Source organism: Pseudonaja textilis, chromosome 3 (genome assembly GCF_049901715.1).
Source record: "Pseudonaja textilis isolate UNSWEBS1 chromosome 3, rPseTex1.2, whole genome shotgun sequence".
In the NCBI taxonomy this organism is placed as follows: domain Eukaryota; kingdom Metazoa; phylum Chordata; class Lepidosauria; order Squamata; family Elapidae; genus Pseudonaja; species Pseudonaja textilis.
The window spans coordinates 42,042,931-42,067,556 of record NC_141992.1 but is presented as its reverse complement, the minus strand read 5'-3'; the positions used below and the strand labels follow the sequence as shown (position 1 = coordinate 42,067,556).

At 34.4% G+C, this 24,626-nt stretch overlaps 1 protein-coding gene across 1 annotated transcript in view; it reads right to left on the bottom strand.

The window, feature by feature from the left end:
- PLXNA2 (plexin A2) overlaps positions 1 to 24,626 on the bottom strand; it is a 468,647-nt gene that overhangs the window by 177,020 nt on the left and 267,001 nt on the right. Inside the window, exons 6-9 of the mRNA XM_087929350.1 lie at positions 20,897 to 21,020; positions 19,447 to 19,600; positions 15,505 to 15,601; positions 12,469 to 12,583 (exon numbers count right to left, since the gene is read on the bottom strand). Of these exons, the coding sequence (XP_087785476.1) occupies positions 12,469 to 12,583; positions 15,505 to 15,601; positions 19,447 to 19,600; positions 20,897 to 21,020 (490 nt within the window). The remainder of the gene's footprint in view (positions 1 to 12,468; positions 12,584 to 15,504; positions 15,602 to 19,446; positions 19,601 to 20,896; positions 21,021 to 24,626) is intronic.

Sequence of the window (24,626 nt, the reverse complement as noted above, 5' to 3'; positions counted from 1 at the left end):
CTGTTTCTAAAGGGTCTTCTAAAATAAAAGCCAAGTCTTCCGCAAAGGCTTGCAATTTAAATTCTTCCTTTTTAATTTTCATTCCCTTTATACTCTTTTCATCTTTAATATTTCTATTTAACACTTCCAAAGTTAATACAAATAGTGGGTGATAGTGGGCATCCTTGTCTTGTACCTTTTCTTATATTGATGGAATCTGTCAATTCTCCCTCTATTGTTACCTTTGCCGTTTGCTTATGGTATATGGCTTCTATTGCTTGAATGAATTTTCTGGCGAAACCCATCTGTTCCAATAATAATAACATGAATCTCCAATTCACATTATCAAATGCTTTTTGTGCATCTAAAAATATCAAAGCCATTTGCTTTTCGGGGTGTGCCTCATAATATTCCAAAGTGTCCAAAATTAGTCTCATATTATCTTTGATTTGTCTCTTTGGAAGAAATCCATTTTGATCAGGATGAATAAAGTTATTTAAGTATTTTTTAAGTCTTTCTGCCAAAACTGAAGCGAAAATTTTATAATCTGCATTTAGTAAAGAAATAGGTTTATAATTCTTAATTTGCAATGGATCAGCCTCTTGTTTTGGAATAAGTGTAATATAGGCTTCTGACCATGTTTTAGGTATCTTCTTTGACATAACTTCATTCATGATTTCTAGCAATGGAAGGCTCAGCGATTCTTGTAATGTTTTATAAAATTCTGCCGGAAGTCGATCTGGGCCTGGTACCTTTCCATTATTTTGCTTCTTAAGTGCTTCAGTTAATTCCATCATTGTTATATTGCTTTCTAACATTTTTTTCAGTCTCTTTAGGTATCTTAGGTAAATTAGCATTCTGTAAATACTGTTTGACTCTTTCCTCATCAATATTCTCTTGCTTATATAGTTGCCCATAGAAGTCTCGAATAATTTCCTTTTTCTCTTTATTGCCGTAGCAAACTTGACCTTGATCATCTATTAATTGCAATATTTTCCTTGATTCTTTCTCCTTTCTCAATTTGTATGCTAACCATCTACCTGGTTTGTTTGTATCTTCAAAGTAGTTCTGTTTATCACTTCTAATTTTCTGTGCTAATTCTTCTTTCTCTATTTGACCCATTTTGTGTTTAATTATGTCCAATTTTAGTTTAATGTCTTTTTTCTGTGGCATTTTCTGTAGCTTTTTTTCAAGTCTTTTATGCTTGTCTTCTAAAGCTTTAGTGGCTTGCCTTTTCCTGATGTTCCTTTTCCTTGTATAGTCTATTATCAAGCCTCTGGCATATGCCTTCATTGTGTCCCATACATTCTGAATTGAAGTATTTTTTTTAATTTTCTTTAAAGAAAAAGGCCAATTCTTTCTCCATCCGCTGTGTGAAGTCCTTTTCCTTTAAAATAGTATTATTTAACGTCCATCTCGATCTTCTTTTTTGTCCTTTCCATTTAATTGTCAATGGATTGTGGTCTGCCCAAGTACTTGTTTCAATATTTGTTTCTTGAATATTAGATATTAGTTCTGTTGAAATCCAAATCATATCTATTCTGGACCATGATAAATGTCTATTTAAGTAAAAAGTGTATTGTTTGGTTTTAGCATTTCTTTCTCTCCATATATCTTTTAAGTTTATTTCATCTGTCATTTTAAAAAAGGATTTAGGAAGAGTCTTTCTATTTTGCTTTGTTGTTGTTGCTGTATAATCCAATTTGTTGTCTACAATTCCATTGAAATCTCCCATCATAACTATATTAACATAGTCCAGTTCAATTATTTTCAATATACTACACATTTCTATGGAATGAGTGAAACAAATGAGTGAAAAACATGTCAAGAGTTTCCAATTGTTCTCAGTATAATTTAGGTTTCTGTAAAAATAAAAACCTTTCACTAAAAATCAGGAGAATGAAGTTTGTAATTTCCCCCATTTAACTGATCCTGAGTTCCATTCTACTTAATGACACTCTTTTCAAATAGAAAAGTATACTGTGTTTCTTTTTAAAAGATATGTTATATTTAGAGCTGAAATATGAAGCATTTTTCAAATGACAGATGAATTTTTGACAAATACACCAGTTAATATATTAATGTACTTTGAGAACTTCTTCAGTAATTCAAAGCATTCACAACTTTCAGAAAAAAATGACTCATGCAATTACAAAGCGTTTCCTGCAGCATAATTTGTTAACAGGAAATAACAACTCTACTATTGCTAATTAGCACATGGAAATGTTCAGTTTATGACATCACAATTTGTACAATATTTTATTTCCCTGATATAATTTTTCAAATTAAAAATGTATAGCACTTTTTAAAAGTTATACCCACTATAGTGAATATTCTGTTCAAATTTGTTTTTCTTTTAACTCCTCTGTCTTTAAAATGGCTTTGAACCCATTTGTAGGAATTCCTCACAGAAACTTTTAGTATTAGAAATGTTGGGTTTTTTTTCCAACTACAGGCTTAAAAACAGCTAAAATTTCAATATTTATGATAAGTCGTGGTTTGAAAAGCCGATTATCACAGTGGTTTATCAGATCTGGCCATTTATCCAACCAATGAAAAAAAACTAGACAACTAAATGACTAATACTAATTAATTAACTAAAAATCTGTTAAGTCCCTGAAAAACAGTTTATAAAAACATGAGCCACAAATAGATATAAGTTATCCTCAACGTAAGAGTAATTTCTCATAATTTTTTTTGCAGTGTTTCTTTAAATATAATTTCTGCTCTTCTCTGGAATGCAATGTTTAGTTTGGTGGTTTTTCCACTACCAGTATTAAATAGCATTAGTTTGCCAAATGGAGGATGTGGCGTATAATAGAAGAAAATGCTAAAAAGCATGTATTGATAAATGAACTGAAAAATAGATACGTTGTATTCTTCCAAACTAACATAAAGGTGAAGGATGTGATGGATTTTTAATAAAGATGGCCTGATTTTAAGGAATGGGGCTGATGATCACCTAAATGAATGAAGGGGGTAAGAGTTGCATGAACACTACCATGATTCCTAACATACAATCTGGCTTATATAATGGGAGATGTAGTCCAAACTCTCTAGTGCAGGGGTATCAAGCTCCTGGCCCATAGGCCAGATGCGTCACATGCTGGCTACGCCCATGCTCAGTTTAGCAAAGGGGAAAAACGTCCTGATACATCACATGACACTGCTATGACAACATCAGTTTGACTCCCCTGGTCTGGAGGATGTCAGATTAGGAAAAACTTGCTTGCATAAATTCCTAATCATAACCATAATCTATGGTGCTTAAGACTATTGATATAATAAGATCTTTGGAAAATTTTTTCCAAAGGTCTCCTGGAGCAGAGGGTGTGAAAGAAAGGGATTACAAGGTGATCTTTGATTCTTGCCCTTTTGATTGTCCATAGCTAGTCTTTTCTTGACACTGATTTTATTTTATTTTTGTTTTAAAACCAAGCTACTCAAAATAGTATTCTGAGAAAATAATGCTGATATAATTAACCTAAGATCTTTTAAAGCTTTATAATATAAAATACATAAAAGCATGCTATTTTGCAGAAATTCATTGATTAAGCTTATTGTGAAAGACCAATTGGAAAAAAAAAGTAAAACCAAACACCTCTCTGCATCTTGTAGTTACTTTACAAGATGCAGAGAGGTGTTTGGTTTTCCTTTTTTAGGTTATATGTCCCTTTATCCTTCAGATCAGTAGGTGTGATGGGCAATTATTCTTTCTATACTGCATCAATTGCCCTATGGAATAACATTTCACAGAGATCCAGATGGTACTGCCCTTGCTGGCCTTTTGTAAGGCATTGAAGATTTGGTTATTGCCCAGGATTTGGGATAGGTGGTTACGTAAGTCTTTACTTGATGAATTGAAATTAGACATAGAATTAGACCTTGAACATATCTCTCTGTCCTGGTTATTATTTATATTTGGTTTTCTTCTGCTTTTAATCTTTTGGTTCACCATCTGGGTCACTGTACTGTTAGTTGGTATATAGTATATACATTGTTGGACAAGTAAATAAAATGGGAAAACAGTTTTCCAGAACAAAAACAATGTGATTAGTGATAATTTCTATTTTCTTTTAGCATACATCAGAACTGTAGAGTTGGAAATGTTACATGCAGAAGGGTTTGCATTATTGGATCCATGGAGAACATAATAGAAGGTGTTTTTTTTTTCTCATTGCAAAATTTTCATTAGGAGAAATATGTCAAACACTATCATGCCATAATTACAGTCTATTCCGGAAAAGAGAGAAATCATTGGACATTTGTACCGCTTGATAACTCAATGATTGAAGTAAGAGACATCTAAAAGTGTGGAAGGAAAGCTACAACATCACTGCAGTCACACTAGTAGCCATTTTGACACAGCAAATGAAGTAACCTCATGACCTTGGTTAATTTTATAAAAGCAAAGGAAGATTGGACTTGATGAATGAGGGACCATTAGAGAACCCCAAATTTGTAGGAATTAAAAAAAAGTATCCCAGAAGAGGGCAATGGCAAATCATTTGGGTACTGTTGTAAAAAAAATACATTGACATGCCCAAATAACCACAGGAATTTGAGCAAAACTGGAGGAAATCTTTACTTCACTTGCAACATGAGTTTTTTTTGTTGTGAGATGGGCATGTATATAAATTTTATAAAATAAATAATTTATCTTATCTGTGTTGAATTTATAAAATGAGTCATTGAGGAAAAATATATAGAGTTTATAGAAAAGATTATGAGCTGGTTCAATTATGATGTCTGAGCAGATTAATAAAGTCTCTTGATAAAGAAGACACCAAATCTATCCACCTTGACAGGGAAGCATTGAGATTTGCCATTTGTTGGTTCTCTCTCTTGTAAATCAGGATCTAAAACTATATTTTCCAAGACTAGTATAGATACAAACTATGAGGTAGCAGGTATAAAAACTGATGAAAAAAATTGTTGAAGGGGAGAGAAAAAAGATGCATTGGGCCAAATCAAGAATCTGATATTCACAGGATTTTTCTTTTTATCTTGAAGTATTCAAGACTCTACCTAGTTCTGGCATGGATTTGATATATACATACCATTAGATCATTACCAAGTATGCATTAAATTTTCATTATTCCTGAGATTTTCAATTATACACATTTTGGAAATCTAGGCTATAGATAGCATAAATCTAATCAATAGAAAATCACTTCCTCAATAAATTCAGAGTAAATGGATCTTCTAAAAGATACGGAAATATACTTAGTAATGTCTTCTATTTAATATTTTTTGTTGGCCAATAAGTAGCTATAACCTTCTGAATTGGCTTATGGAAATAAACATCCTTAGGACAAAGCAAATTTGTAGAACATAATTCTTATTTTAATTCTTACCCACAAATATGTGTCCATCAAAAAAAAAATTAATACAGTTTGCATCTTTTATTTTTAAATAAAATGCTCAGAAAAATACCATCTACAACTATGTTCTGTATCTCATAGTGTTAATTCCAGAAGATTCTACAGAAATAGTTGTTTCAGTTTGCTTCACCTGATTAGCCAGCTCCATTATTGTCTGTTTATGTGAACGTATGAAGGCTCTTCACCCAGGTTTTTGATGGGGAAGAGCGAGACCATTCATTTCACTGGGTTTTCCATCTTTTATCTTTATTTTTTATATTTTAATTTGATTTTTGAGAATTGGGTGGCATACATGTTAACTGCTGTGCTGTTACTACATATTATTAATAATAATACACAAGAAAAAGGTTAGATATTAGAGGTCCACAAATCACTACAATTAGATTACACACTTAGGCTTAATTTATTTATGTAAAACATAACAAACTCTGGACAGCTTCCAATCAGATTTTGAAGACTTTCAAGATTTATGCCTCCTTATAATGCAATTTTTCATTCTCAGAAAAATGTAAAACATAATTTAGTGATTTGGTGGACTCAACCAAATGCATACATTGCTCTTTTCAAATATACATCAACGTATGTATGGTTCTGAAATAGTCAATACTCAATGAGTTATTGGAATATATTTGGATGTTTTATCATATACGTGATATGCAGCTAATTTATATTATTGCTTCAGATGTTTGCAAAATTTATCAAGAAAAAAAGACAATGTATAAGCTGACCTGGATCTTTACCATTGGTCTATGGGTTTCAACTCCTTGCTAAAAGATCTAGGTACTGAAAGGTGAGGCAAATACTTTAGATTTTTTGCTGATACTTCTAAAAATTATTATATGATTATAATTACAAGAAGTTTCAGAACAGGCTGGAAACTCAACTCAGGTATTATTTAAACATTTCCATGGAACAGAAATGGAGTGTATATCCAATTAACCTTTCAAAATCCGTGAATAATCTCAATCTGCCTGAATCAGTGTCACACATGTAAAAACACAATTTGTACAGAATGGATACCAATGGAAGATTATCCCCAAATTTCTGAGAATAATTATCAATTATCACAAGAGGTTTCATTTTGTGTTAGATAAAAATACACTGAACATTAATAAAAAATAGTCTCCTTAAATGAGATTATACTGAGATATTTTATAATAAAATGATTATATGTCTACAAGTTTCTGACCATCTTTTAAATTTTTACCACTTTACCCAAGCATGTTTTTGTGACAATTTCCACACTACCATAAAATGACAAGCATTTTTTAATATTTTTGCCTGCATAAATGTTTCATGTTACAGAACTCATTTAATGCTAGATATCACGAGTGAATGCTGTTAACAGTGTTTCAGTCAAAAGCTTTTACTGGGTAGCTTAACTGAAGAATCCATGCAGGATTTTGTAGGAAAGACAAATTCCATAGTTCCTCTATTTCAATGGCATAATCTTAATTGCTGGAAACCTGAGTGAAGATCTATGTTATGGCAACAATAGAAAAAAATAATATAATTATTTTATTTCATTATAGCATTTCCACAAACATGCCCAATCAGTGTTGGGGCTGGTCAAAAGCTTATTACATTTTGGAACATGAAAAGATAGAAGATAAATAATTTGAAAGTCAAGTGTGGTAATATATTAATAGATTTAGTACAGTTATCAATCATCTGAATAAATTAAGATTTTAATACAATTGTTGCAACTTTCAGGCAAGACCAAAGGCACATTAATAGGCTAGGATCACATGTAATTTGTACGGGGATGATATACTACATAATGGGATCCTCTTCTGAAATATAGCCCGTATTCTATATACCTTTGAGAAAGTATGATTTTCAACAGGTCCTTACTAGAAATTTGCACCAGAGAAGCAAATTCAATATTGTCCAAGTCATTTCTGTTCTATGTTGTATAGAGATTTTAAAGATAACTAGCATTTTGAATTGGGCTTGGAAGCCTACTGGTAGCCAATGCAACAACCTTAAAATTGACGTCACCCTGAGGTATTGGGTCTGACCCTAAATAATGAACAGAACCTCTACAGAAGTTGCAGCATCTAAATTGTTTCCAATGATAGCTCTATATGAAATGTGTTTTTATAGTTCATCTATGTGACTTTTTCATCCTATATCAGAGTCTGAATCTTGACTGAAAAAGATCCAGATAAACCATTGCCCCTAGAATACTCTTCAGTGAACACCTTCTCCTTTCTCAACAGCAAAAAGTAGAAGTGGCAGAGATTGCTTATTTGATTGAGAACATTATCAAACTCAAATCAAGAGATTTCATCAAAAGAAGCTGCACTACTCTTTCTTTCAAGCCAGGTGGCACCAGTTGTTAATTCAATGAACTTCTCAAATTCAGTTAGTGTCATATTTCTTAAGTTGCCCAAAAGATTCAGGAAAACATGGATGTAGTTCAGGGGTCTTCAAATTTGTCAGCTTTAAGACTTGTGGACTTCAACTCCCAGAAGTTATGAATACATGAAATAGATACATATAAGAAAAATAAAAGAAACAATAGGACAGGGATGGTAGGCACATTGGTGCGCTTATGCACGCCCCCCTACAGACCTCTTAGGAAAGGGGTGAGGTCAACAGTAGACAGTCTAAGGTTAAAGTTTTTGGGGTTTGGGGAGGAAACCACAGAGTCAGGTAGAGTGTTCCAGACATTGACCACTCTGTTGCTGAAGTCATATTTCCTGCAATCAAGTTTGGTCTGGTTAACCTTGAGTTTATATCTATTGTATGCTCTTGTATTGTTATGGTTGAAGCTGAAGTATTCATTGACAAGTAGGACATTGCAATGTGTGATTTTATATAATAAACTTAGATCAGACCAAAGGTGGTGTAATTCTAGGTTTTCTAGGTCTAGAATTTCAAGTGCATAAGTTGAAGTCCATAAGTCTTAAAGTTGCCAAGTTTGAAGACCCTTGATCTAGTTCATGCTTCGTTATCCACATGGCAACCCAGAAACTCATTTGAGAATCCTACAGATAACTTATCACCACTGTTTCTTTCCCTTTCTAGTTTTCTTGCTATGCTTGCTGCACAATATGAAACCTGGCAGGGCAGATTTCCAGTAGGGCTACTTCCCTTTCATTACCTAACCAGATCTTAGTAATAAATGTCAGGTCTATGTGTTCATATGTGTCCATATTTTAGATGGATGCAGTCTTATTCAGCACAGAATTAGAGTCCGTCAAAAACAGCCCCAAACCAAGGGGCTGATAGTTGATTTTCTAAAGTTTTATACAACCCAAAGCCAAGAACTGTGAATGACTGAATCCTTTGCTAAAAGATTGAATAAGCTTTAAAATATTTTAAAAAAGAAAATTTTCCTAATTTTCCAGAAAGTAAATTTGGTAGTAATATGAGAGTAAGTGACTTCCTGGCTACTGATCTGTCTTTGTTAATCTTAATTGAAAAGACTTCTGCTGCTGAAAATCATAAGCTGATTTTCTTGTTTTATTCTGTGTGTGTGTGTGTGTGTGTGTGTGTGTGTGCGTGCGCGCACGCGCGTGCACACACACACACACATACATGCACGTGCATACATGTATACACCCATACATGCATATCCCAGGTCAGTAAAGCAGTGAGACAAGGCTACATTTTCCCCTCTTATTTATTCAACTTACAATAAATGCTGAATATACACTAAGGGAAGTAAATTGGAAGAAAATAAGCATGATTTTAAAATTGGAGGAAGAAACATCAATAACTTATGCTATGCTGAAAACACTACTTTGTTAGCTTAAAATGCAAAGGATCTGCAAGTTGTAATAAGAGTCAAAGAGTGCAGTGAAAGAGTGTGAGTAAGATTTAAATATTAAGGAAAGTAAACTAACACCAACAGATTCAACCACCAGCCTTAGAACTGGCAATGAAGATACTGAAATGGAAAATCAACTTAGTATCAACCAAGCAATTGAAGTTCAAACTTCAGTTAGAGTTCCAAGGTTGAGAAATACTGGTCCATTGGGATAGGAAAGTGTCCTCCCCTACCCCACCCCTCATGAAAATTTTGAGCAAATAGCTGAAAAAAGCTAATAAAGCTAATGAATTAATTGCTTCACTATGATAGTCTACTCAAGCCTACTATTCTACAGTTTAGCTCAGAAGTCTCCAAACTTGGAAACTTTAAGAATTGTGGACTTCAACACCCAGAATTCCCCAGCCAGCTGCTGGCTGGAGAATTCTGGGAGTTGAAGTCCACAAGTCTTAAAGATGTCAAGTTTGGAGACCCCTGGTTTAGCTTGTAGCTTGACCCCTGGTTTAGCTTATATCTATTCTCCCCAGAATCAAATCTGAAATTCAGTAGATGAGAAAATAAGATAGAAAGGGAATGCTTTTATGAGAAATTTTATAGCTACTTCATTGTTCATGTTTCAGCGAATAACTAAAACTTGGTTTTTAATAAACTTTCTTCTACAAAAGAAATGTATTTATTGTTATTTTTAGTTTTGTGTAGTTGGGGAATAATTTTAAAAATTCTCTAATGGCTGTTTTATACCTTTTTAAATAGCCTGTTTCTCAAATTGAAGGGTATTAGATAGAAAGGTAGGATAAAAACACTTTAAGAAATAAGCATAACAACTGATTCTGTCCACCAAGTGAATCATTCTGTTTTCAGTGAATGTCTTGGACAAAATTGAAGTCATACATCCTCATTGTCAGAGCTGGCTACTTCCACAATCTTAAGTATATGGTTTTTTTTAACTGTGTTAAATAATAAATCTGCCAGAGTGCAAAGAGGAAAAGGATTCACACAGTGCAAATTTATTTGAGTGGCTGTAGAGTGCAGATCTGCCTCTAAGCATTAATGGAAAACAAAATGGTGAAACATGAAAGTGCCTCTTTTTCAATATTCAAAAACTATAACCTTACTTTAAAAAGGTTAAGATTGCTTTCATTTTGCCACAAATAAACAATAGCTAGCAATGTGTAAGATTCTTAACTCTAGTTAACATCTGATGAAAGGGATGATTTTAGCAGCTCAGTTTACTTAAGAAATTGTCCTTAATATCTTATCTAAATCACAATTTTTATAATAAAAGGTAAGAGTTTCTTTACAATTGAAAGTTGTCACTTCTTTATTCTAGACTGGACAAATAATCTGTGTCTCTCCCCTTCTCTATTTCCTCAACATACGATTTAAGACATTTTGCTTCCAAAGTGCTAAATAGAATACAATACAGAACAGCTGAGAAAGTGCATATTTATAAAATATGCAACTTATTGCTACTTTAGAAAGAAGACTCATGCATTTATATTAAAACCTTTAAAACTTTTTGTTGGTCCTCAAAGCTGAAAACTCTTTCTGGAAAAGGCACTTCAAAGTTCATAGCATATGCAATTTACTTCTCATAAAAAGCATCAATGATCATTTCTGCACACACATTTCTGTTGTCAGCCCTATTAATTTTTGCATTCATACTATGTATACATATATCTGTTATTCTTGCTAATCAAGAAGGTATCATTTTTTTAACTCTTGCTATTTCTCTTTGGGTATATTTGCAGTATAACTGCATTATAATTAGAACAGAAATGTAATTTTTTCTTATTATTTTCTTGCATTTTATTCTCTTCAGCCTCATTATTGGTTAGACTTTACATTTATGTGATTCAATTAAAACCAATTATTTCTCTTGGCAATCTGAAATATATGTTAATTTTTTCATCAAAGGCAGACACTTTACACCTCTCATCTTTTCAAAATATTGACGGCTTAACATTTTTATGGTGAAAAAGAAAAATGGAACTTTTCCCTTGGTCTCATGGATACTATGTCATTCTTCTCAATTCTAACGGATGGAAACTGAACAAGGAGAGATTTAACCTGGAAATAAGGAGAAACTTTCTGACAGTGAGAACAATCAACTAATGGAACAGCTTGCCCTCGGAAGTTGTGGGAGCACCATCACTTGAGACTTTCAAGAAGAGATTGGACTGCCATTTGTCAGGGGGTTGGACTAGATGACCTACAAGGTACCTTCTAACTCTGATTATCTGTTATCTATTATCTGTTAATTACTAATCCCTAATTACTTAGGGATAACATTAATTACTAATGTTTTCTGTTTTTAGTAATACAATTTCCAGTGCAAACAATAGCTGTGGGTCACTTTTTTTCCAATTTCAAAATAAGAATCAAAATATGAATGCCTCTAAATCATATCCAGGTCCAAATTTAGACTGATTCCCTGAAATAAATTTATTTGAAGAAATGACATGTTTAATTTAGCCAGGATTTCTGGCAACATCATTCATTAAGCTTGGATAGCTGTCTACTCTAAAGCCTTTCTTACTGCAAACCCTGCTTACATATTAAACCACTTCATCTTCAGTCATTGGTGACTGAAATTCCCAGATTCCATCTTAACATCAGACATTCTTATTCATGAAATATGTTTATAAATTATATCAAGAAGCTTTAATTAATTCTAACCATATCAAAATCTAAAACTAAAATAGAGAATATGACCAAATCATTGTGAGGGTGAAATGTACTTCAGCATATAACTTTTTCTCAAAGCGTTCTGAGACTAATAATATAAAATCCTTTTCTTTTTAGTTCTATTATTGAGAGTGTCAATTAAAACATGGTAAAAACAGCTTTCAAAATGTATCTGTCATGGTTCTGCAGTGGCAGAGTGCTGCCAGAATAATTTCTCTGAGATGTCTGTCTGCGTAAACTGATGCTGTGTTACTGTCTTAAGGTAGAAAAACTGATCTTTCCTGAAATAAATGATGGGAATTATTATCATATCAAATATATGTTATTTACAGCCAACAGAGAATCATTAGTGTTTTTCACAGTTGGTCTTCTTCCAAATATAGCTGTGGATCTGGCTTAAACTGTACTATGAATTTATAGAGATTTGCAATCTCAATATATATTCATATTCATATTCCAACATATCTTGTGTAGGAATGAGATCACCAGCCAAGATTTAGATCTTCTGACTCTTTCTCTCTTTTTTTCATTTTACTTTGACACCATGTGAAGTGGAAATAGGAAAAGGAAGTTAAGTCACAAGGCAAAAAGACTTGCATCAGAACTGTGTTGTCTAGTTCCTAAATTCAATGTTTATACCTCAGAAACATTGATCCGTCCTTCCTGAAACGAGCATGTTGTTGGATCATGAGTGCACAGGTTTCGATATTTGCACCAGTGACAGCGGAAGGCACTGTTGACACAAGACAGGCATCTGCCAAGAAAGGAACATAAGCAAATATGTTTATTATTGATAGTGTCTGATAAATAACAATATTATTGGTTAGTTACCAAAACTTTATATATTTGCTTAAACGGAACAGATATTTCATTTAAAAAAAGTTGTAGCTTTCATGCACCATGCATAGGTACCTCTAATGCTTTTCTACTCTAATGGTAGAAAAATTGACTTTGTGATATCTCTTAGGACAAGTAAGAAGCATTATTATGTTTTCAGGACATTTTGCATATGACCAGTGCTTTTAAACCAAAGCCATTAAGTTCACATAACACAGGTTGCTGTATTTTTGGGTTTCTTGCAAAGATCTTTTGTTTCAATTTATCATATCTTAGACTCTCAACAGCTAAGAGAATTTCCTGATTCAAATCTTATGCTTCTCTAAAATTTACTAGCTTGGCAAAGATATTCTCTAAATTTTAGGCTCCAAGGTATACTTATAATAACACCTGATTAATGCAAACAATTACTCAGTGAAAGTCTGATATTTCAGTTAAACTGTTTCCAATTTAGAATCATTTACTCTGGATTCTTAAAAGAATAAAAAGGCAAATTTTGCTAATTTCTTTCTCTTTACTCTGAGGTATTTATGAACTGAGCCAGATGAAATCGCAAGGTACTCAACCTGTAGCGATGACCTGCCTAAACGTCTTGTCCTTGTGCTTGGATAGGTCAATTCTGTTCCATCAATACTTTATATCAAATTTTAATGGATAGGTTTCATATATGGGAAACATTTAAGGATGAAAACAGAATGAATAATCAGACCTCTGCTTTCTGATCAGGGGATGAAAAGAAAAGAAGTATTATGATGAAAACACTGGGGGTGGCATATGGTAACACTCTTAAAATTCATGAAGGCAGTTTCCAATGGAATATTACTCCATTACCACCACCACCACCCCAAAAAAAGAGGACCAGCAAGAAGAGATGAACTCATCTTCATTGCAAATATTCAATACTCTTCTCCATTGCTTGTACAAAAATTAAATCATGGCCAAATGTATTATGGCTTAATATCACTGGCTTAATATACACTTGTTTATCCTTTCCTTAAACACAACCAATTCTTGCCAGATCAGGGAGAATTTACAAGATTAATTACAGGGACCAGTTTTCTCCCCATGACAGCTAATTAGTCTGACTTCTGTAAAGGATTCCAATATCTCAAACAGATAATTCTTCATTTTCAAATTAAAATGTTCAGTGAGCATCCCCACCTCTTATCTGCAAGACACACATAGCTATAGCACTTAGATGTATATACTGCTTTACACAGGGGTGGGCTACAATTTTTTTAACACCCAGTTCTGTGTGGCATGGCTTAGGTGGTGGGCATGGCTTGGTGGTCATGTGACTGGGTAGACATGGCTTGGTGGTCATGTTATTGCTGGGTGTGGCCAACTCAATATCACTCACATCGAGGCATGCATCTCCTCACCTGGCCTCTCAAGACTGTGGGGATGCTGCAACAGTCATCAGTGTGAAAAATGGTCACAAGTCACTTTTTTCAATGCCATTGTAACTTTGAATGGTCACTCCACACAAGCAAAGTAGCAGCAAAGGAAGGGAAAAAAAAACCCTAGAGATGTCCCTGAGACAGGAAGTCTAGTCCTGCCAAGAATGTAATAAGGGTTAATGGAGAGGCAGTTTCTGTAAGCAACACCAGAACATTTCCTTCCTGCCTTCCTTACAGGATTAGGCCAGTAATTTCTTCTAAAAACCGGTTCTCTGAACTGCTTAGAATGTTAACAACCGGTTCTAGCGGATAGGTGCAAACTGGTAGAATCTCACCCCTGGCTTTACAGTGCTTTACAGCCTTTTCTAAGTAGTTTACAGAGTTAACATATTGCCCTCAACAATTTGGATCCTCATTTACTGACCTCGGAAGGATGGAAGGCTGAGTCTATCTTGAGCTTGGTGGGATTTGAACTGCCAAACTGGAGGCAGCCAACAGTTAGCAGAAGTAGCCTGCAGTACTTTACTCTAACCACTGTGCCACCAAGGCTCATCAACCCTGTTTGTTCATTTCTAATCCTCAACTGCAATCTGCTTTTTCTTTTTCTGAAATGACCTTTAAAAATTGATTCTAATCATAAACATGCAAATCTAGTGGAATGGGAACATTAAGCAGTGTGAATGTATTTAATTACTCACTTATTTGACATATTTCTCACTCTTTTTTGTTCTCTTGACAGGATTGTGAATGACACATGTTCTTCAGTTTCCATTTCCCAGATCAAAATGAATCTTTTATGATCTTAGCATGTAAGTGCTGCTATTAGATACTGATACCGAGCATATAATTTTGTTATGTAGGACACTGAATATAGTTTTTTATTATGAGTTGAAATACCTTGGAATGCCTTCTTATACTTTGAGTGCCCATTGTTTTGTAGAGTTCCTAGCTTGGGGAAAGATTCCACCCCCCAATTACCTCAGCATAAAAGGCTAATACACTGTGAAATTTTACTTTTAAAGTTTAGTCTTTCAGTAACTGAAGGTTTAATGAAGTACCAGTAATTGACACTCAAATGACCATGCAGTTAAAACAATAACTATTAATTTTTACTTAGGTCATCTATTTATAGAAATCATGCAGAACAACTTTGAAGAAACTCAAATGTTAATTTAACATCATAATATTGTAATTATATCTAACCATTTTTCTAAAGACTGTATTAGATGTCCAAATGATACCTAAAAATCAATTATCCTAATAAACCAGATAACTACTAACCATTCTTCTTTATGTAAATACTAGTGAATCCTAGCTAGTAGATTCTGAACTTGGTTACAAACCTTTTATACACAGTAATTTTGCAGTTCTTGCAAAATGGGCAAAAATCTCTATTTAACAGTAAAGCATTCAATGAAAGAAACAGAAGATATCTTACAGCTGGTGGGCACTGCAGTTGTAAAATTTGAACTCTGTGCTGACAAACATCTTGCCAGTCTCTCTGGATTTCAACAGAAGCTCTATGCCAAACCAGTCTGTGGGGGGGAAAGGCAAAGAAATTATTGAAACATCATGCACAAGAACAACATGGGCATTTCATAGATATTTTATGATTTTTAAAATTATCTTTTAAGTCCTGTTCCTTCATTTTTGTTTACTCCTCTTTTGAAAGTATTATTTCCCAATCTTTGTTGGGATAGTTGCTTCTTTTTTCCCCAACAAGGTGGGATCAAATTCATGTACCTCTATTTTAGGCCAGTCTGTTTTACTGAATAATCTGTGGCACCATGTCTACTGTTTCAATAAACACGTTGGATTACAAATTTCCAGTGCTGGTTTCTTAAAATCTTCCAATCAGAAAATAGTGGTATCTTTTGAAATCTAATTCTTAAAAATCCTGAAGATTATAAACCAACAAGCAATTTATCTTCTTAGGTTTTCTCAGGATCTTTAAAGGTAATACTTCCATTATTCTATCATGATAAGCCCCAAATCAGTTCTTTTCCCTCTGAAGCCATAGGGTTATACAAGAAACATTAGAAAATATAAACTACATTTTTCTATGTCACTGTTAATCTGATTTCAGGGAGGCTAATGCAGAGGTTTATATAATATTGTAAGCTTGCCTAAAATTAATTTGATATTTTGCGGATCATTAGTATGGTTCATTAATATAGATTAGTAAGTTGTTCCCTTAACATTTTGAAAAACAGTTAATAATGTTAATTCGTTTTAACATTATTTGCTTGGGCCTAGTATGTTATGCACAAAGCAACTATGCTATGTTAATTCCAGTTTAGCACTGCACTTCTGTAAAATAAGTCAGGGAGTTGTTCACACTTTCATAGCCCAGAATTTTTTCATGCTGCCCCAAGAATATGGGAATACATGGTACTGCTAGAATGTTTATACTGATGTAGTTAAGATTGATAGGTAAAATCTTGAATATTCAATGTTAATACCATATACCTAGGACAGTCCACAAAGAAAGATATTCACAGTGGCTGCTACAAAATTATAGGAATCTATTCATTTGAAAGTGCAAAATGACTAATAAAGGCGATAATAATTTTGTAGAACTAGATGTCTTTGAAACAGTCCTTGAAAAACTGAAAAAGACTGAAAGAGACAGGAATGCATCCCTTAATTAAATTGAAACATAAATTTACACTTTCTCTGCTGAGTTCCGTTCAAATCAGAAGCAGTTATTGTAATGCCATCCAGTGCCAGTGAAGAAAGATTGATGGAAATTGGCTGGCAGTGTGGTAGGCAACACCTGCCAATAACCACATCTTTTGAAATAGACAAAAAGATCATTTGCATCTTGAAAATGTATGCCAACTGCTGATCTCTGTTATCCTCCCTCCAGGTAAAATGGCACGTAGCCATGACTGTCATGAATTGCATTTACTTTCTTTTAGCCATTTTCTGGCATTTCTGCTCTACACACTACCCAGATCTTTCATGAACTTCTATGCATGCTTATTAAACACTCTCCTCACAGGAATGGCTACTGGTAAATGAGACAATGTAAAAAACATATTTCAAACAATTAGCTGCTTGATAATAGTATGAAAGAAATCTTGATAGAAATCATTTTAGCAAAGAAGGAAGCCCAAAAATGGAAACCTTCACCCACTCATAGGGAGTGAGTCATACTTTAGAGCATGAGTAACACCTACACTAACTGCTTCTTTTCTCCTTAGAGAACAAAAGACAGAGACCCCTAATGATAGGTAAGCTTAGCAAGCAGATGGCTTGAAGGCTGACTTTTAAATGCGTGGGGTTTGTGTAATCTGCTGGAAGCAGATTACACCTACAATGCAGAAGGCATAGATGTAGATGGCATTTTTCTTTCCTGCTTTTGGGATTAAAGCTTTGTCCAAAATCAAATGAGAAGTAATAATTCCTTTATGAAAATTCCTAACACAAAGTAGTTTTAGACTGGAAATTAAAGTGAGCAAATAATATGATAAAACATTGCCAGAATGCAAACATGAAAGTTCATCATGGACATTTATATTTTATTGTTACAGGTTAGACGGACAGCATATACTTGCTTATAGACAGCATTGTGACTGAAACCACAATGTCAGCACCGCACCAGATATTCAGGATTAGGCCCACCAACAAACTGCTACATCTACTTAGATACCACTGTTACAGGTCTAGTAGCTTCAACCATTCCTTTATTGAGTTGTAATCATGTGATATACAGGTAGTTGTCAACTTACAGCTACAAATGAGCCAAGTAATTACGTTGCTAAGTGAAAAATTTGTTAAGTGAGTTTTGCCCTATTTTATGACTTTTCTTGCCACATTTATTATGTGAATCACTGCAGTTGTTAAATTAGTAACATGGTTATTAATTGAATCTGGTTTCCCCATTGACTTTGCTTGTCAGAAGGTTGCAAAAGGTGATCAGGACATACAACCGTCATAAATGTGGATCAGTTGTCAAGCATACAAATGTAAATTGTGTGACCATGGGGATGCTGCAATACTGCAATGGTCATAAGTGTGAAAATGGTCATAAGTCACTTTTTCCAGTGCCATTGGAACTTCAAATGGTCACTAAGTGAACTGTTATAAGTTGAGGACTACATATAGAGCGCTATTCATATATAATGCCCTACTTCAGTTTACATTAACACAAAATAATTTCTTTCTATTCAAGTAGCTAAAAATATGGCATAAAAGAGGCAATATTAAGTAAACGTAGGAAAATATTTCAGCCTTCCAGAGCATTGTGCTACTAAGTTTGGTAACATCTAGTAGAAATGATACAAAGATTCTAAGATAAAGTTATTAAATTCAATTTCAATTCAATTATGTGCAAAGCTACAAAGGTAATATTAAATCTGGTGTGAATAGTTTGCTGATTTGTTACTTGGTTTTGCTAACTTCGCTCTGAGTAGAAATGTCAGGGAGATACTTGTGCTCATTGCATTTCATGAACTTTTGGCTCCACTCTAAATATACACATTGCCAATTCAGGTAATATTTCACATACTAAACAGTGACATTCTAGTTTATTTTCTCCTCATTTTTAGTCTGCCTTAGGCTGTTTTTAGTCCAGGCTATTTTATTTTACCCAGGCTCTTAATGGCTTTAATTAATATTATATGTTGTAGGCCATCCAGAGGATTGGAGTAGATAGCTTTAATAAATTTAATAAAATAATAATATAGTCTTTCAGAGCATCAACGATTATTAGGGAACTCTCAAATTTCCCAATCAGCATGGCCAAAGTCTTTGGAAATAGAACACACAATCATGGCACATCTAGAGTATACCATATTTAATGTATAGCTTTGTGAAAATATATATTGTAATAATATTATTATATATTATCTCCAAAATGTATTGATTCTTAAGACTTTAAAATAAATAATATAAGGAAGGTGACCCTGATGGAAATATTCAGGATCCGTTATCTAGGCAAAAGAGGCTGAAACATTTCTAAGTCTAGGACTACATGATAACATATGAAAATAACTTAGGCAGAAACCTCCCTAATTCATTGAGCTAGAAAAAGAAGGAGGAGATACAATACAATCAATCTTGTAAGACTGATCTCAGCTCCATTCGCCAGACAAGACCAGAAAATGAGCTCCATAGGAAGGCTAAAACAATTTTTTACTGAGATTGGATATAAGAATAGAATCTTCCACATTTGCTTCTAATAGTAACATTTTTACAGGTCTTTCACAAGTTGATGGGTGCTACTCTACAGAGCCTAAGAGTGGACAGTAGGCCAATATTGCAGAAGTCATCATTAAAGTAAATCTAAATCAGTCCCATAATGCAGACCATTACTATTCAATCTCCTGGTTCTTGCTCTAAGTACTACCAGTTTATCACTGAGAAGACAGCTCACCCTGGTCCACAGGTATGGCAGGGACATCCTTAGTGGATGGAGAAATGCATATAATTTGGTTCCCCAGAACCTGGCCTTCTACTTCAGTGAGGTTTCCAAATACACAAATTATGCCAGGTGACAGGTCCGGAGCATCATTCACCAGCAAGCTTAGCTACGGAAAAAAAAATGAAGAGAAGAGGCATAAAATAGAAGGCAGTATGTATATTTCTTTCTATATTTCAAGAATAACACAGCAAAATGTTTAAACTTTTTTTTATGGCCATTATATTTCAGTTGCAATTGCTTCACTGATCTAATATCAGTGTCACACTGGTGTAGTGGTTAAAACACCAGGCTAGATACCAGGAGATTGTGAGCTCTAATCCTGCCTTGGTTTGAAAGTTGGCTGGGTAGCTTTGGGTCAGTAACTCTCTCCCAGCCCAACCTATTTCAGAGGGTTGTTGTTGAGAAAATAGTATTAGGTATGTTTGCTGTCTTGAGTTATTTATTATCATGTGTTCCCATTTGCTTCATTAGCATATACAGAATGTATTATATAGAACTTGGCATGATTTAGCTGTTTTACACCCCAAAATGAATGCCCCCAAACCCATTCACAATGGTAATCAGCATTGGCTTATTAATGGACACCTCAAAGCATTGTACTTACAGCTGAAAGTTAACATGGAATAATTCAAACTGTTTTTCTATGAAATGGCTATTAAACAGGTCTTGCTTTTGGAAAAAAAAACAATGTAATCATCTAATGGAAAAGAAAATAGCTTTCTTCAAGAGTTATTTGTTTTTTTTTTACATTCTCAAACATCAATGAAAACTAGAATATACTGTATTCTTTTTCAAAATTTCTCCTTTTAGAATTCCTCAAACCAGGTCTTATTTTAAAAATGTACAAATGGGAAAACTAGAATATTTGCACTGCAGTAACAGATAACACTTCCAAAATATGCATACCAGAGGAAGTAGGTTTTTTTCAACAAGGTATACTCAAAGACAAATACACCAAAACACAAAACAAAATTAGATTTCTTAAAATCTAAAAAAGCCTAAATTTACAATATTGTGACTAAAGTTACTGAGATTATTTCAATCTGTATTATAGGTAGTCCTCATTTAATAATCACAACCTCTCTTGCTAAGAATAACACATGATCACAACATCACATGCTCACAGAACTGATAATGTCAGCTCTGCTGCAGGTGTTAAGTAACTCATCCACAGTCATTAAACAATATACAACTTCTCCATTGACTTTGGTTGTCAAAAGCTGGCTGTGAAGCATGCAAATGGCAGACATTAAGCAGGCTGTATAATTATACAAAGCTGAGGCAGGAAATGTTAGATAAAATTACTTGAATGGTACTATTCAAGACTAGAGGCAATCACATCCTCTTAGCAATAGAGATGATGAACATAAGAAGCAAGCAATTACCTGCCTTGGCTACCTACCGGAAGGCTATGCTCAGAAACTGGGATGCTGTTAGGTTGAACAATGACACTCATACACTGCTTGATGCTGGCTGCAAATCGGAAAGGTTCAGTGGCTCTTGTGCATTTGTCCCTCCGTGAACATCTGAAAGCAAGTTTATAGGACAATATAAATACAGTATATAACATCCAAAGTTTAATATAAGATTATATAGTGTAATATTAGATAATACTAGAAAAAAGATTACATTTATGGAACAATTGATGTTCTACCTGGACTTTATGATATACACTGTGTTTCTTCTAAGAATTAATCTCATTTTTGACAGTACTAGGTAGAAGAGATTGCAGAGTGTACTTAGCTGTAATGCAAGCTTCCCAGCAATGTCATATTTACAATGACCTACATTGTTTACTAGCTTTCTTAGTTTTTATATAATCATTACTAACCACATGTTATTTTAGATACTTTCACAAAGTTAAATGGATAAGTCACATCTGGCCTTAGTTTCAAAGGCAAGTGCTATCAAATAAACCAGTAATGCTCAGCTATAAAAAAACCCAAAAGCAGAATCTATCTATCTATCTATCTATCTATCTATCTATCTATCTATCTATCTATCAATCATATCTTTGGTTATTTGGGTTTTCTCCCGTGTAAGATTGGAAGTATCCAAGCAACATTTCGATGAAGTCTCATTCATCATCTTCAGGCTTGTGTCTTCGGCTCTGTGCTTCTCAGAATAATTTACTCTGAGAAGTAATTTACTCTGAGAAGCACAGAGCTGAAGATACAAGATTGAAGATGATGAATGAGACTTCATCGAAACGTTGCCTAGATACTTCCAATCTTACATGGGAGAAAACCCGAATAACCAAAGATCGACATACAAATACCCGCGAGAACCTCAGAATATATCATCTGCCATCATCAGGCTTCTGTATAGTGTTCACTTAAAACACACATGCACACACACACATGCACACAAACACACACACACACACACACACACACACACACACATATACATACATACAGATGAACACAATATAGAAGCCTGATGATGGCAGATAAGATTCTGCTGAAATGTTGCTACAACTTTAAAAGCACAACTATAATGACATGGGAAAATACCCGAACAAAGCTGAATAACGTGTGTGTGTGTGTGTGTGTGTATGTATGTATATATATATGTCTTCTTAAGTTTTTGCAGGTACTTACATATTCAGCTTTGTTCGGTTATTTTCCCATGTCATTATAGTTGTGCTTTTAAAGTTGTAGCAATATTTCGGCAGAATCTCATCTGCCATCATCAGGGTTCTGTATTGTGTTCATCTGTGAGTCAGACTTTCACAGCCGTTTCTGTTTTAAATTTGAGGCTAGCCTACTGCTGTGCCAGAATGGTTTTTTCTTCATCCTGATTGGTTGGGGGTCTTGGTCTGTGTTTATTGGTCTTGGAGTTTGCTGTGTTCTGCTTGATTGGTGTTTCTAATATCTTCTGTCTGTTTTGTGGCTTTTTTTGTCTTGATTGGCTGGCAATATTGTGTTTCTGTATTGGAGGCTTTTAGTACAGTTTGGCACCGAGTAAATGGATGGCTATCATTTATTAGGAAGCTAGATTTCATCTGGGTGCCTGGTTGGGGTGTGTTTGAACTGGAGGTATCAGGGGGATCTGTTTGTTCCCAGGTGTTTGACTGGCTTGTGGTGTGGAGATTTTTTTGTTTATGAGTGCAGGGTTCCAAATAATTGACAGTGCATGCACTGTCTTCAATGTGTGCACTTATTCTTCTGTTGGTTTGTCTGATGTATGTGGTGGGGTAGGCGGTGCATGGGATTTCGTATACTCCTTGGTTTTCTAACTTGATTCTGTCTTTAGGGTTTCTTAGGATGGTGGATATTTTTCTGTTTGTGCAGAATGCTGCCTTGATGTTGTGTTTTTGAAGGATCTTGCTGATTTTGTCTGTAGTGCCTTTTATATATGGGGCGAGGGCTTTGCCATTCTCTTGTTCTCTGTCTTGGATTTTGGTTGGGGTTTCTTTTTGGATTAGGTGGGTAATTATACAAACATACAAACTGCTATCTACATGCACTCTCACACCACCACCCAGCACAGATCAATTCCGTAGCCAAGGCACCCATCTCCAGAAAAAAAATGCTTAGCCAACGAACAACACCTAAAAACTGAATTACATACTCTCATTAATGTACTAACAGCTAATGGATTCCAAAGAAAGAAGATTACCCACCTAATCCAAAAAGAAACACCTCAAAGCCACAGGACATGAGATTGACTTTCTAGAATATTAGCTAAAATATGATGACTTTATTAAAGATCTTTGCTACCCGCAGGTGGATGTCTTGCTTGTTTTTCTAATTCCTTGGAAATAGGGTGGCACCTCTCCAGATTCAAATAGATTCTGTTGAATTTGTATGGCAGGTGTGAACAGTCTATCCCACTTTCTGCAATTCCTCCAAATATCATATTGCTGAAATAACAGCAACTTTCTAGATTACACAAACCATAAAACAAATACTATAAGATAGGTGTCTTCAATCCTTTCTGTTTTCCTTCACATTTTTTCTTCAGTGCCAATCCATATAATGTTCTGCCTTCACCAAAATAAACACAAATGGGTCCACATGCAAAAATGTTACCTTCCTCCAGTGAAGAGAAATTCAATTGTTTAGTACATAAATGTATCCTTATGAACTTTTATCCAGATCTGGTACATTAATTGTAGCTATTTTCAATAGAGAGAATAGATGGAAAGGAAGCAAGCGATTATAAGGCTTTTAGGCTCTAAGGCAGTTATTCTCTAAAGACTTTGGCACCCTTAACTGGGAACAGATTTTCCAGAGAGATAATCACATTTTGAAAGATTATCCGTGTTGAAGCTTAAACTGGATCATTACCACACTCTGCAGACTTTGTATGTTAATTGCTTGAAAACAAGTTCTCAGTCATGAAACTGAATAGATACAATTGAGTTCTTGCCTACAAGTGGCCAATCATCATTCCTTAGCATTTGGTCCAACAGACATGTCTTTTTAAAAAAAGAAATGGAAAGCAGTGCACCAGCTACCTTTTAATTAAAAAGCAAATTTCTGGTTAATTAAACTCCTTCTCATAAAGGTGAAGCCCGGATTTCTTCCCTTCACATTGACGGCATTAGATTCACACCTGAATCACCCAGGTGCTGTCTTTCCTGCAATGCCTCCTTGATTAGAAGCCATCACATGTCACAAGCTGAGTTATGAACTCTGCAGCTGGCATGCATTGGACACCTGGCTCATCACCAAAGTCATTTCATTGCAGAAAGACCCCAGAGAGGACTGAAACTCTTCAAATCTATCAAGATAAAGAAAAATGTAGAGAAAAGGCTAATCCCTCTTTCTTCTTTCCATTTCCTTCATTATGAGAGGTTAAGAGGTCACTGCACTGATGAAAGGACAACTCTGAGAAACTGCTAGAAGTAATGCTACCCAATCAGCCCTGTGGAGCAGGATATAAAGTAATATATATGGTGAGGCTAGACTGGAAACTTAGATTATCCAGAACCAAACACAGTATTAGATAATGGATAGTATTGTCACAAAAACAGAGAGCTAAGGGGGGGAAAGTGGGTGGTGAGAGGGTTCCAATGAAATTATATACATAACACAGATCATGGGTCTGAATGCTTTTGATAATTACAAAATGTTAATTTATTATATAAAATATGTGTTTCTGCTTTATGTGTGTGTGTATAC